The sequence below is a fragment of the Amphimedon queenslandica genome, unplaced genomic scaffold (genome assembly GCF_000090795.2).
Source record: "Amphimedon queenslandica unplaced genomic scaffold, v1.1 AMPQUscaffold_13430, whole genome shotgun sequence".
Classification (NCBI taxonomy): domain Eukaryota; kingdom Metazoa; phylum Porifera; class Demospongiae; order Haplosclerida; family Niphatidae; genus Amphimedon; species Amphimedon queenslandica.
In genome coordinates this window covers 27292-40067 of record NW_003546334.1, presented here as the reverse complement: position 1 = coordinate 40067, position 12776 = coordinate 27292, and the positions used below count along the sequence as shown (strand labels likewise).

Sequence of the window (12776 nt, the reverse complement as noted above, 5' to 3'; positions counted from 1 at the left end):
TTGTATCAAAATCATCAGTCCACGAATGAGGCTATTAATAAGTAATTAATTGTTATTAATTAATGAAGACCACACCCACCATTATTTGACGAATAGCTGAACTGTACTGATGCCAAGAGACCTCTCCTTCATGTAGTAAATATTTATGAAATAATAACTTGAAATGCTACAAAGAAAAGAATCACATGTACACATGTGTATAAGAACACATGTGTACATGTAAATATACAGTATAGTAATACATGTACAATATGAAATAGAAATTGAACTACATGTAAATGAGGATTTATTGTGGAATATTTTGAAGAATACACATGTAGCTGGTATTTATTAGAACTGTAAAAATTTTCTCAAACTTTAGACAGTACCTCTGTCTTATTCTGCAGCTGCTAAAAGCTCAAAAAGTGGCCACATAGTTGTACATGTATACCATATGTACATGAATGTCTTTGGTGGACTGTATCTAACTATTACAGGTAATTGTAATTCTCCATTAAGTAAGTACATAATAATAATAATAATGATACATTAGTATACTCTTACTGTGAATGATGATAATCCAATGTCATATGCAGGATGGACCTCAAAGTCTCCTGGTTCGTGTTTCCATAGCAACTCGCCAGTCTTACCACTAACAGCATAAGTACAATAATGACCCAATGACTCCAACTAAAAGAAATAATAATAATAATAATAATAATAATAATAATAATAATAATAATAATAATAATAATAATAATAATAATGTAATAATAATAATAATAATAATAATAATAATAATAATAATAATAATAAAATAATCTACCTTAACTAGCTACATATAATTATTATATTATCTAATTTTCCTTTATTTCTTTTAACTTTGTTTTTAACTTGTTTTGTCTTGTTTGTTGAATAATAATAATAATAATAATAATAATAATAATGTAATTTAATAATATTTAAAATGTAAAACTTAAAGTAAATGTACATGTGTTCAAATTAAAATTCTATTATAAATATAAAAAGTACAAAATTTTTTACTTTTTGATGCTCCATCTTTTCCTGTTCTGCTCCTCTTCTCATCCTATCACAAATAAACATTGAAAATAATAAAATATGTACAACATTCAATTTCTCTCTCCCTCCCTTACCTTCTCTTATCACTATCTCCTCCAATATTATCATTATTATTATTATTGTCATAGTTTCCATTAATTCTTCCTCCTACTAGTATAACTCCAGCTGGACTCTTCTTGATGCTAATGGCAGACACTAACAAACTACCTTCACTATAAGAGGAGGGGACAGTTATTACAATATTAATTAAAGGTGTGCATTAATTAGAATGTTATCGTCACCTGGAAATTGGGATTTCCTTTTCGTTTAGTTTTTGGCTCCACATCAGTTTGAGGTTGTGATTATAACAACTGAGAGTCCAATCAGAATACAGGACTGCTATTACCTAAATTTAAAAATAAATACACAAGAACATGTATATACATGTACATGTACATGTATTTCTTCTCCCTCTCTCTCTCTCCTAACCTGCTTCCGTACTTGTACCACTGACTGGTATGGTTGTAGGAAACCGGTTGTCATAGCAACAACACGTGACGTCTTTGACAATGACACCTACAAACAAACAAAATATCTTCATCCACTCTCTCCCCCCTTTCTCTCTCTCTCTTACATTCTTATTACTGTGTCTGATCCCATGGTGTCCAAGATAAGAAGGTGTATAATGGCGTGAGTATACATTGAGTATCTTATCAGCACTGACTAGTATAACATCTAGTAATGGAGGAAGAGGAACAAATAATTAAAATATACATGTACATGTACATTTAAGTAAAAAGGGGCTACTTTGTCTGCATTAAAGTTTACTCTTTAACTTTTAACTAATGCTAATGGTACTAATAAATTCTCCAGGTAAAGATAAGGTTTTCTAGGAAGTTACTAAGCATATATGCAGGTACATGTAGGAAGTTCCTTTTATGGCAAGAACGATTAACGACAACAGGATCGATTCTGTAAACGTTGACTGCATTTACTAGTTACATGTACATGTACGTATGCACTCTTAGTATTACAGTATAACAGTATAGCAGTACCTGTTTGTCCATCACTTTCCAAATCAGTTACAATAGGCAAAGGACTGAATAAAAAATAAAAAGATATGACACCATTAATAATTTTTTCCTTACAGTTTTTCATTTCTAAGAGGGAATTTCTGATTGGCATAATTCTCTCTCGCCACCCTTTCCTCAGTAGTTACATTCAGTACTAGTTTAAACTCTAGGCTATCCTGTGATCTTAACAGGAACGCTAATACTGAACAAGATATGAAAAGAAACAGTATCTCTTGAAATGTGATCCATTTAAACACACCAGGACCCTCCATAATTGCAGACAATGCCACGCCCACAATGTAACAAATTAAAACAAATTTATTAAAAACAATAAAAGCAGTAAATTAACAGCATTACATTGTAAGATTGTAAGCATCTAATCTAACATCACTCCTTATAGATCTAGTCATCTATAATTGAATCTAAAGTTAATATAGAAGGAGAACTTCTTATACTACTAACACCAGTGGATACTGAATGATATCCGCTAGATACTGTTGCAGATACAGCAGCAACATCTTTAAATATTTTATGTCCTTTCTTTAAATTATAATTGTTATTAATCAATGCCAATATTTCTTCAGTCTTAGCTACTGATAACGCAGTGTGGCCTTCATTAGATACAACAGTTGGATCAGTTTTCCATTCCAATAATAACATAACTACTTCATAATGTCCTTTAGCACTGGCAGCCATCAAAGCAGTATGACCTTCTTTGTCTTGGACATTAAGATCAATTTGTTGTTTCTTCAGTAACAGTTCAATTATTTGAGTGTGACCATTTTGACAAGCCAACATAAAAGCATTCACTCCATCTTTGTTTTTAACATTAGAATCAACTTGTTCCTTCAGCAATAGTTCAACTATTTGAGTGTGACCATTTTGACAAGCCAACATAAAAGCATTCCAATCATCCTTGTCTTGAACATTAAGATCAACTTGTTCTGTCAGCAACAATTCCACTATTTGAGTGTGACCATTTAGACAAGCCAACATAAAAGCATTCACTCCATTTTTGTTTTGAACATTAGGATCAACTTGTTCCTTCAGCAACAGTTCAACTATTTGAGTGTGACCATTTAGACAAGCTGACATAAAAGCATTCACTTCATTTTTGTTTTGAACATTAGGATCAACTTGTTCCTTCAGCAACAGTTCAACTATTTGAGTGTGACCATTTAGACAAGCCAACATAAAAGCATTCCAACCATCCTTGTTTTGAACATTAGGATCAACTTGTTCCTTCAGCAACAGTTCAACTATTTGAGTGTGACCATTTAGACAAGCTGACATAAAAGCATTCACTCCATCCTTGTCTTGAACGTTAGGATCAACTTGTTCTTTCAGTAACAGTTCAACTATTTGAGTGTGACCATTTTGACAAGCCAACATAAAAGCATTCACTCCATCTTTGTTTTTAACATTAGAATCAATTTGTTCCTTTAGCAACAGTTCAACTATTTGAGTGTCACCATTTTGACAAGCCATCATAAAAGCATTCCAGCCATTCTTTTTTTGGACATTAGAATAAGCCTGTTCCTTCAGCAACAGTTCAACAATTTGAGTGTGACTATTTTGACAAGCCAACATAAAAGCATTCCAACCATCCTTGTCTTGAATGTTAGGATCAACTTGTTCTTTCAGCAACAGTTCAACTATTTGAGTGTGACCATTTAGACAAGCCAACATGAAAGCATTCACTCCATCTTTGTTTTGAACATTAGGATCAACTTGTTCCTTCAGCAAAAGTTCAACTATTTGAGTGTGACCATTTAGACAAGCCAATATAAAAGCATTCACTCCATCTTTGTTTTGAACATTAGGATCAACTTGTTCCTTCAGCAACAGTTCAACTATTTGAGTGTGACCATTTAGACAAGCCAATATAAAAGCATTCACTCCATCTTTGTTTTGAACATTAGGATCAACTTGTTCCTTCAGCAAAAGTTCAACTATTTGAGTGTGACCATTTAGACAAGCCAATATAAAAGCATTCACTCCATCTTTGTTTTGAACATTAGGATCAACTTGTTCCTTCAGCAACAGTTCAACTATTTGAGTGTGACCATTTTGACAAACCAACATGAAAGCATTTGCTTCATCATTCAGTTGAACATTAGGATCAACTTGTTCCTCCAGCAACAGTTCAACTATTTGAGTGTGACCATTAAGACAAGCCAACATAAAAGCATTCCAGCCATTTTTCTCTTGAACATTAAGATCAACTTGTTTCTTCAGCAGCAGTTCAACTATTTGAGTGTGACCATTTTGACAAGCCAACATAAAAGCATTCCAACCATCTTTGTCTTGAACATTAGGATTAACTTGTTTTTTTAGCAACAGTTTAACTGTTTGAATGTGACCATTTAGACAAGCCAGCATCAAACCAAAGCAACCTTTTATTTGGACATTAGGATCAACTTTTTCCTTCAGCAACAGTTCAACTATTTGAGTGCGACCATTTTTACAAGCCAACATAAAACCAATCCAACTGTTCTTTTTTAGAACATTAGGATCAACTTTTTTATTCAGCAAAAGTTTAATTATTTGAGTGTGACCATTTAGACAAGCCAATATAAAAGCATTTGCTCCATCATTCATTGGAACATTAGGATCAACTTGTTCCTTCAGCAACAGTTTAACTATTTGAGTGTGACCATTTTGACAAGCCACCATAAAAGCATTTGCTCCATCATTCATTGGAACATTAGGATCAACTTGTTCCTTTAACAATAGTTCAACTATTTGAGTGTGACCTTGTTGACAAGCCAATATAAAAGCATTACAACCATCATTTCTTTGAACATTAGGATCAACTTTTTTCTTCAGCAAAAGTTCAACTATTTGAGTGTGACCATTCAGACAAGCAAATATAAAAGCATTTGCTCCATCATTCATTTGAACATTAGGATCAACTTGTTCCTTTAGCAACAGTTCAACTATTTGAGTGTGACCATTTTCACAAGCCAATATAAAAGCATTCCAACCTCTCTTTTGTTGAACATTAGGATCAACTTGTTCCTTCAGCAACAGTTCAACTATTTGAGTGTGACCATTTTGACAAGCCAACATTAAAGCATTCCAACCATCTTTGTCTTGAACATTAGGATCAACTTGTTCCTTCAGCAACATTTCAACTATTTGAGTGTGACCCTTTTGACAAGCCAACATTAAAGCATTCCGACCATTCTTTTTTTGAACATTAGGGTCAACTTGTTCCTTCAGCAACAGTTCAGCTATTTGAGTGTAACCCTGTTGACAAGCCAACATAAAAGCATTACAACCATCATTCCTTTGAACATTAGGATCAACTTTTTCCTTCAGCAACACTTCAACTATTTGAGTGTGACCATTTTGACAAGCCAAAATAAAAGCATTTGCTCCTTCATTCATTTGAACATTAGGATCAACTTGCTCCTTTAGCAATAGTTCAACTATTTGAGCATGACCATTTTCACAAGCCAATATAAAAGCATTCCAACCTTTCTTTTGTTGAACATTAGGATCAACTTGTTCCTTCAGCAACAGTTCAACTATTTGAGTGTGACCATTTTGACAAGCCAACATTAAAGCATTCCAACCATTCTTTTTTTGAACATTAGGATCAACTTGTTCCTTCAGCAACAGTTCAACTATTTGAGTGTGACCATTTTGACAAGCCAACATAAAAGCATTCAAACCGCTTTTTATTCGAACATTAGGATCAACTTGTTCCTTCAGCAACAGTTCAACTATTTGAATGTGGCCATTTTGACAAGCTAACATAAAAGCATTCCAACCATCTTTTCGTTGACATTTATAATCAACTCCTTTACTAATCAATAGCTCAACAACCTCACAGTTTCCATCATAATTAGCAATCATTACAGCATTTGATCCATCTGATGTCTTCAGGTGAGGATTAGCATTAGCTTCTAGTAAGATGTGAATGATTGAAATGTGATTACGTTCACTTGCTATCATTAGTGCAGTCCATCCTTTATTGTCCTGAATGTTAACATTAGCTCCAGCAGACAGTAAACTGTGTACAATGTCCTCATGTCCTTTTCCACAAGCTAACATTAGTGCTGTCTTGCCTTCTTCATTAGTATGATCAATAGTAACAGTTTCTAGTTGAAGAAGAAACTCTACTGCTTCATTATTACCAGCTGTGACTGCCTCAAAGAGAGCTAGTTCAAAGGTGAAGTTCATATTCTCATCTTCTTGAAAGACAGCATGATCATTAATGTATAAACTAAATATACCAATGAGACGCATAAACTGTAAATTTTCTACTATATAATCTATTAAACTATCAGCTGTAATGTCAAGAATATGTAACTTGATGACAACAGATCCTGGCTCAATAGTGATGCATTTCATTATTGACTGTCTAAGTTCTTTTGGTAGCAATCTTTCAATCAGAATATAAAGTCCATTAATCTTAACATCATTCCAAGGATTCTGAAGTTCAATACATATCAATGGCATATTTTCCAAACGTCGCCTATAAGGTCCATAAACTTTACGTAGCTGTTGTTTAAGATTTTTAATTGGCTCTGATGAACGAAATGCATTAGCTATGATTGAATAAACCTTCAGTTCTTCAAGTAAATCTTTTTCATCACTTATAAACTCATTACACATAGCAACTATCAGACTACAGTCAATGAAATCATAATTATGATAGACTTTTTTGAAAATATCATCTAAATCATTATCTAATGTGCCATGCTCCCAGTGAAGGTAACTCTCAACCCATTTGGATATTTTAAAAGAAAATTGAGGATTTTGGACTGTTTTTTCATGAAATGCTGATTTTACTTCTTTCATAATGTGAGAAAATTTTACTTGCAATTCATCCAAAGAGTCTTGAACTGCTTGATCGTCATTTGGAAAAAAAATAATTTCAACATCTCCTAAAAACAAAATTTTTAACTCAACATCCACTATTTAACTTGTTAAAAGCAACTTTGTGGTTACTTTGATATGTTGCTGCTTTTAACAAAGTTAAATAGTGGATGGTGAGCATTAAAGATACCGGTATACATTTGCACTCTGTCCAAAAAGATGGACATGTGCAAGTTCAAATTTTTTCACTATAAAGATGAATTTAATTAACTGCTACATGCATATTATATTATGCTAAACAGGTGTATAATTAATATCATACATAATACCAATTTATGTAATCAGCCTATACAACTTACCATCAGAACATGATCTTCTTGATGATGATGACATTGTAGAGGCAGCTTGATAGTATATATGATCTTTAATATCTTGAGCTAGCTTATTCTGATTTCTACTAGTCAGTGCATCAATGACATCTCTCCAAGTTGCTTTAGGATTGACTGACAGCCATTTTGAGTACAGTGCTGACTTTTGTTCATCGATTTTGACATTTTCTACTTCAATCTTTGAAATTTCTGAATAAGTAAGCTGAGGTAAACAACGACCGAATGGTTTCCAGTCAACAAGCTCATCAAGCCATTGAGTTAGCAATAAAATATCAGGTCGATCATCAATCATAGGACCAGGATTGAGTTCAACATCGCCTGATAAGAGGAGGAGCATACGTAGACAAACAATCAAATAGAGATCATTGTAAATCAGGTTAGAACTGCTGCCTCCAGGTAAGACTACTGACTGGAGGTAATTTGTATCAGTAACAGTAACACCAGTAGTACATTGTACTTGGTAGCAGTTACCTAATAATAATATTCCAGTAAAATAATATACAAAGTTGCAATTGTTGTTTACCTGTTGGAGGAATTATCAAGATGTGTCTTAATAAAGAAAGAAAGAGGAGGAGGAGGAGGAAAGCAATAAGAGACAGAAATGCTGGCAGTTTAGATGTCTTCTCTCCTGATGTAGTACTGCCTGACTTGCTGTCTACTGCAGCTTTGAATGAGTGAGAGTAGCGGCCATTAGCTGGTCTACTGGAGGCAGCTTGACAGTAGTTCCACAGTCCAATACTTGCTCTCCATTGAGAGACATCAATCATCTTGTAACTATTAGCAGTTATATTGGCGTGAAAGTACCTAATAGATCTATCCAGTCACTTGTATCAAAAAATGCAAGCACAGCAGATGACTTTATGCTTAATTGTTGCCCTAGTGATTCAAATTGATTTAATTATGCTAGATCTGTTTTACTCTACTACAGTTATTATTGTAATATGACCAAATTTGGTGATTTCACACTCTCTCTACTATGCCCACCCACTTCTATTTCTGCAAAAGAACGGGCAGGGTTTATTTGTGTTACCAAGAGTACATAATTTACTCTATTATTTTTCAAGTTTCAACATAAAATGTGTCACCTTGTTTTGATGCATTGCTATTAAAGGGCAATAGAAGTCAATGAACAAAAATCCTTAAAACTCCAATCAGGAGCCCATCAAATGTTAAGGTGAATAGGTCCATACTCTAGAACCAGTATAAAGGATAGGTGTACTTCCACATATTCATTTTCATAGTCTGCGTAGGACTATACATGTAGCTAAACATTTGCTATCTGAGAATATTTTAATCGTATGTGTACAAAAAGAATCATCTCCTCCCATTCAAAAAATATATTTCAAATAGTGCAGTATAGTATATTGATAATTATAACTAGTCAATTAACCATTATAACTATTAATAACCACACCTACAAGTTATACAGAGTAATAAAGCCACACCCACTAATAATAAAGGTACAGTATATTCACGAGTTTCTTGTGTGCGGAGATTCTCTTGCATCAGCTGGACTTTAGCTTGTAACCTTGTAGCTCTCTCTTCTCTCAGTCTCCTCCTTAATTCAGAGGCTTCCCTGGGGAGAGAGAGAGAGAGGGGGAAGAGAAAGAGAGAGAAAGAGCAAGGGGGTATCAATTTCATCAAGCCTGTAGTTACACTTGCGACCGCGATCAAATCAAAATCAAGACATCAAAGGGACAATCGGATTGCAATCAAGGGATCAAGACAGTCGTAGCAGGCATCAAGATATGTATATTTTCCGTATATCTTTGATTATGCAGATCTATGAATTTTTAATTAGCTGTGCACGCACGTGAGCTCATCAAAATCAAGCATCAAGGGAAATCAAGCGTGTAGATCAAGGTATCAAAGGTCTTTTTATGCAGATCAAAGCTTTTGATCGCGGTCGCAAGTGTAACTACAGTCTATATGTAAGTGACACCCCCTTGAAGAGAGAGAGATAGGAAGGAAGGGAGGGAGGGAGAGAGAAAAAAAGAGATTAAGGTACATGCAAAAAAGGAAGAGAATATTAAACTTCAGTGCACATACTGAAAGGATTTGACTATAAAAGACTGATTCCAACTTCAAATTATCAAATTATGGCCCTTTTTTAAAAATGGCCAATAGTTTTTCGAAAAAATGGCTCCAAAATCAACCCAAATTTTTATTACATTTTCTGATACATATTGATGTACTTATGCTGTGTAGAAAGTTTGAGCTGATTCCGACATCAATTTTTTAAGTTACAGCCATTTTAAGAAAACACCAAAATTCTGAAGAATACCCAAGGCTATAGCCCATGGTTTTTTCCAAAAAATGGCTTCAAAATCACCCCATATTTTTATTACATTTTCTGATACATATTGATGTCCTTATGCTGTGGAGAAAGTTTGAGCTGATTCTGACTTCAATTTTTCAAGTTACAGCCATTCTAAGAAATCACCAAAATTCTGAAAAATACCCAAGGCTATAGCCCATGGTTTTTTCCAAAAAATGGCTCCAAAATCACCCCAAATTTTTATTACATTTTTTGATACATATTGATGTCCTTATGCTGTGTAAAAAGTTTGAGCTGATTCCGACTTCAATTTTTAAAGGTATGGCCATTTTTTTTAATGGCCAATTTTTTGAAAAATACCCAAGACTATAGCTCATGGTTTTTTGCAAAAAATGGCTCCGAAATTACCCCATATTTTTATTACATTTTTTGATACATATTGATGCCCTTATACTATGTAGAAAGTTTGAGCTGATTCCGACTTCAATTTTTCAAGTTATGGAATACAAATTTAAGATTCAAAATTATTCATAAATCATACATCTAGTCATACACATGTAGTGTACTTATAAACACATTCGATCATTAATTATTATTATCATTATTATTATTATTATCTGACCTTATGATCAGTGACTCCTGGTTCATCTGATTTCTTCTTATCTTTATTAAATTGTGCCAACTCTAACTTTGTATCAAAATCATCAGTCCACGAATGAGGCTATTATTAATTAATTATTGTTAATTAATGAAAACCACACCCACCATTATTTGACGAATAGCTGAGCTGTACTGATGCCAGGAGACCTCTCCTTCATGTAGTAAATATTTATGAAATAATAACTTGAAATGCTACAAAGAAAAAGAACTACATGTACACATGTGTATATAAGAACACATGTACATGTAACTATATGTACATGTACATTGTACGTGTGTATGATATGAAACAGAAATTACTTAAGCTACATGTAAACAAGGATTTATCGTGAAATATTTCTAAGAATACACATGTACGTGTAGCTGCATGGCATTTATTAGAACTGTAAAAATTCTCTCAAACTTTAGACAATATCCCTGAAACACATGTACATACCATACGTACATGTACATACATGTAAATGTCTTTAGTGGACTGTTGCTAATTATTACATGTACATTGTACTTGTATTTCTCCATAAAGTAAGTACATAATAATAATAATAATAATGATACATTAGTATACTCTTACTGTGAATGATGATAATCCAATGTCATATGCAGGATGGACCTCAAAGTCTCCTGGTTCGTGTTTCCATAGCAACTCGCCAGTCTTACCGCTAACAGCATAAGTACAATAATGACCCAATGACTCCAACTAAAGAATAATAATAATAATAATAATAATAATAATAATAATAATAATAATAATAATAATGTAATTTAATAATAATAATAGTAATAATAATAAAGTAATTTAATAATATTTAAAATGTAAAGCTTAAAGTAAATGTACATGTACTCAAATTAAAATTCTATTATAAATACAAAAAGTACAAAAATGTTATACTTTTTGATGCTCCATCTTTTCCTGTTCTGCTCCTCTTCTCATCCTATCACAAATAAACATTGAAAATAATAAAATATGTACAGCATTCAATTTCTCTCTCTCTCTCTCTAAGCCTCTTACCTTCTCTTATCACTATCTCCTCCAATATTATCATTATTATTATTATTGTCATAGTTTCCATTAATTCTTCCTCCTACTAGTATAACTCCAGCTGGACTCTTCTTGATGCTAATGGCCGACACTAACAAACTAGCTTCACTATAAGAGGAGGGGACAATTATTACAATATTAATTAAAAGTGTGCATTAATTAAAATATTATGTTCACCTGGAAATTGGGATTTCCTTTTCATTCAATTTTTGGCTCCACATCAGTTTGAGGTTGTGATTATAACAACTGAGCGTCCAATCAGAATACAGGACTGCTATTACCTAATTTCAAAAAATAAATACATGAGAACATGTACATGTACATGTACACATATACACATGTACATGTATTTCTTCTTCTCTCTCTCTCCTAACCTGCTTGCGTACTTGTACCACTGACTGGTATGGTTGTAGGAAACCGGTTGTCATAGCAACAACACGTGACGTCTTTGACAATGACACCTACAAACAAACAAAATATCTTCATCCGCTCTCTCCCCCCCCTTTCTCTCTCTCCCTCCCTCCCTCTCCCTCTCTCACTCCCCCCTCTCCCTCTCTTACATTTTTATTACTGTGTTTGATCCCATGGTGTCCAAGATAAGAAGGTGTATAATGGCGTGAGTATACATTGAGTACCTTATCAGCACTGACTAGTATAACATCTAGTGATGGAGGAAGAGGAACAAATAATTAAAATATACATGTACATGTACATCTCAGTAAAAATGGGCTACTTTGTCTGTGTTAAAGTTTATTCTTATAAAGAATAAGAATAAAAATACATAAGGCTATAGCCCATGGAATAAAAAATGGTCATCCTTCCCTAGGTAAAGATGAGGTCTTCTAAGAAATGTACAAAGCATACATGTAGGGAGTTCATTTTGTGGTAAGAAAAATATCTTAACGACAACAAGGCCAATTCTGTAAATGTTGACTGCATTAACTAGTTACATGTACATATTTTTAATATTATCTTATAGCATTACCTGTTTGTCCATCACTTTCCAAATCAGTTACAATAGGCAAAGGACTGAATAAAGAATTTAAAAATAATGACACAATTAAGCCTGCGGAATTTTTCCTTACAGTTTTTCATTTCTAAGAGGGAATTTCTGATTGGCATAATTCTCTCTCGCCGCCCTTTCCTCAGTAGTTACGTTAAGTACTAGTTTAAACTCTAGGCTATCCTGTGATCTTAATAGGAACGCTAATACTGAACAAGATATGAAGAGAAACAGTATCTCTTGAAATGTGATCCATTTAAATACACCACCCTCCATAATTGCAGACAATGCCACGCCCACAGTGGATGATGTGTTCAATGCTCTAACTCGTTTGAATCCGTCCAAGTCTAAGGGTATTGATCAGATTGGCCCATTAATCCTAAAGAATTGTGCTCATGTTCTTTATCGGCCAATTCATCACCTATTTTGTCAATCGTTGCAGTATGGCTCATTGCCTCAAGAATGG

At 33.5% G+C, this 12776-nt stretch overlaps 1 protein-coding gene across 1 annotated transcript; it reads right to left on the bottom strand.

The window, feature by feature from the left end:
* Positions 1-8912: 8912 nt before the first annotated feature.
* Positions 8913-12770, bottom strand: LOC109581595 (uncharacterized). Its single transcript, XM_019995851.1, has 11 exons — positions 12393-12770; positions 12293-12336; positions 11868-11968; positions 11682-11768; positions 11485-11588; positions 11278-11415; positions 11158-11200; positions 10840-10965; positions 10374-10460; positions 10231-10329; positions 8913-9275 (listed from the first exon to the last, which is right to left on the bottom strand). The coding sequence occupies exons 1-11, from the start codon at positions 12584-12586 to the stop codon at positions 9249-9251; spliced, it is 1050 nt and encodes a 349-aa protein (XP_019851410.1). The 5' UTR covers positions 12587-12770; the 3' UTR covers positions 8913-9248.
* Positions 12771-12776: the final 6 nt, after the last annotated feature.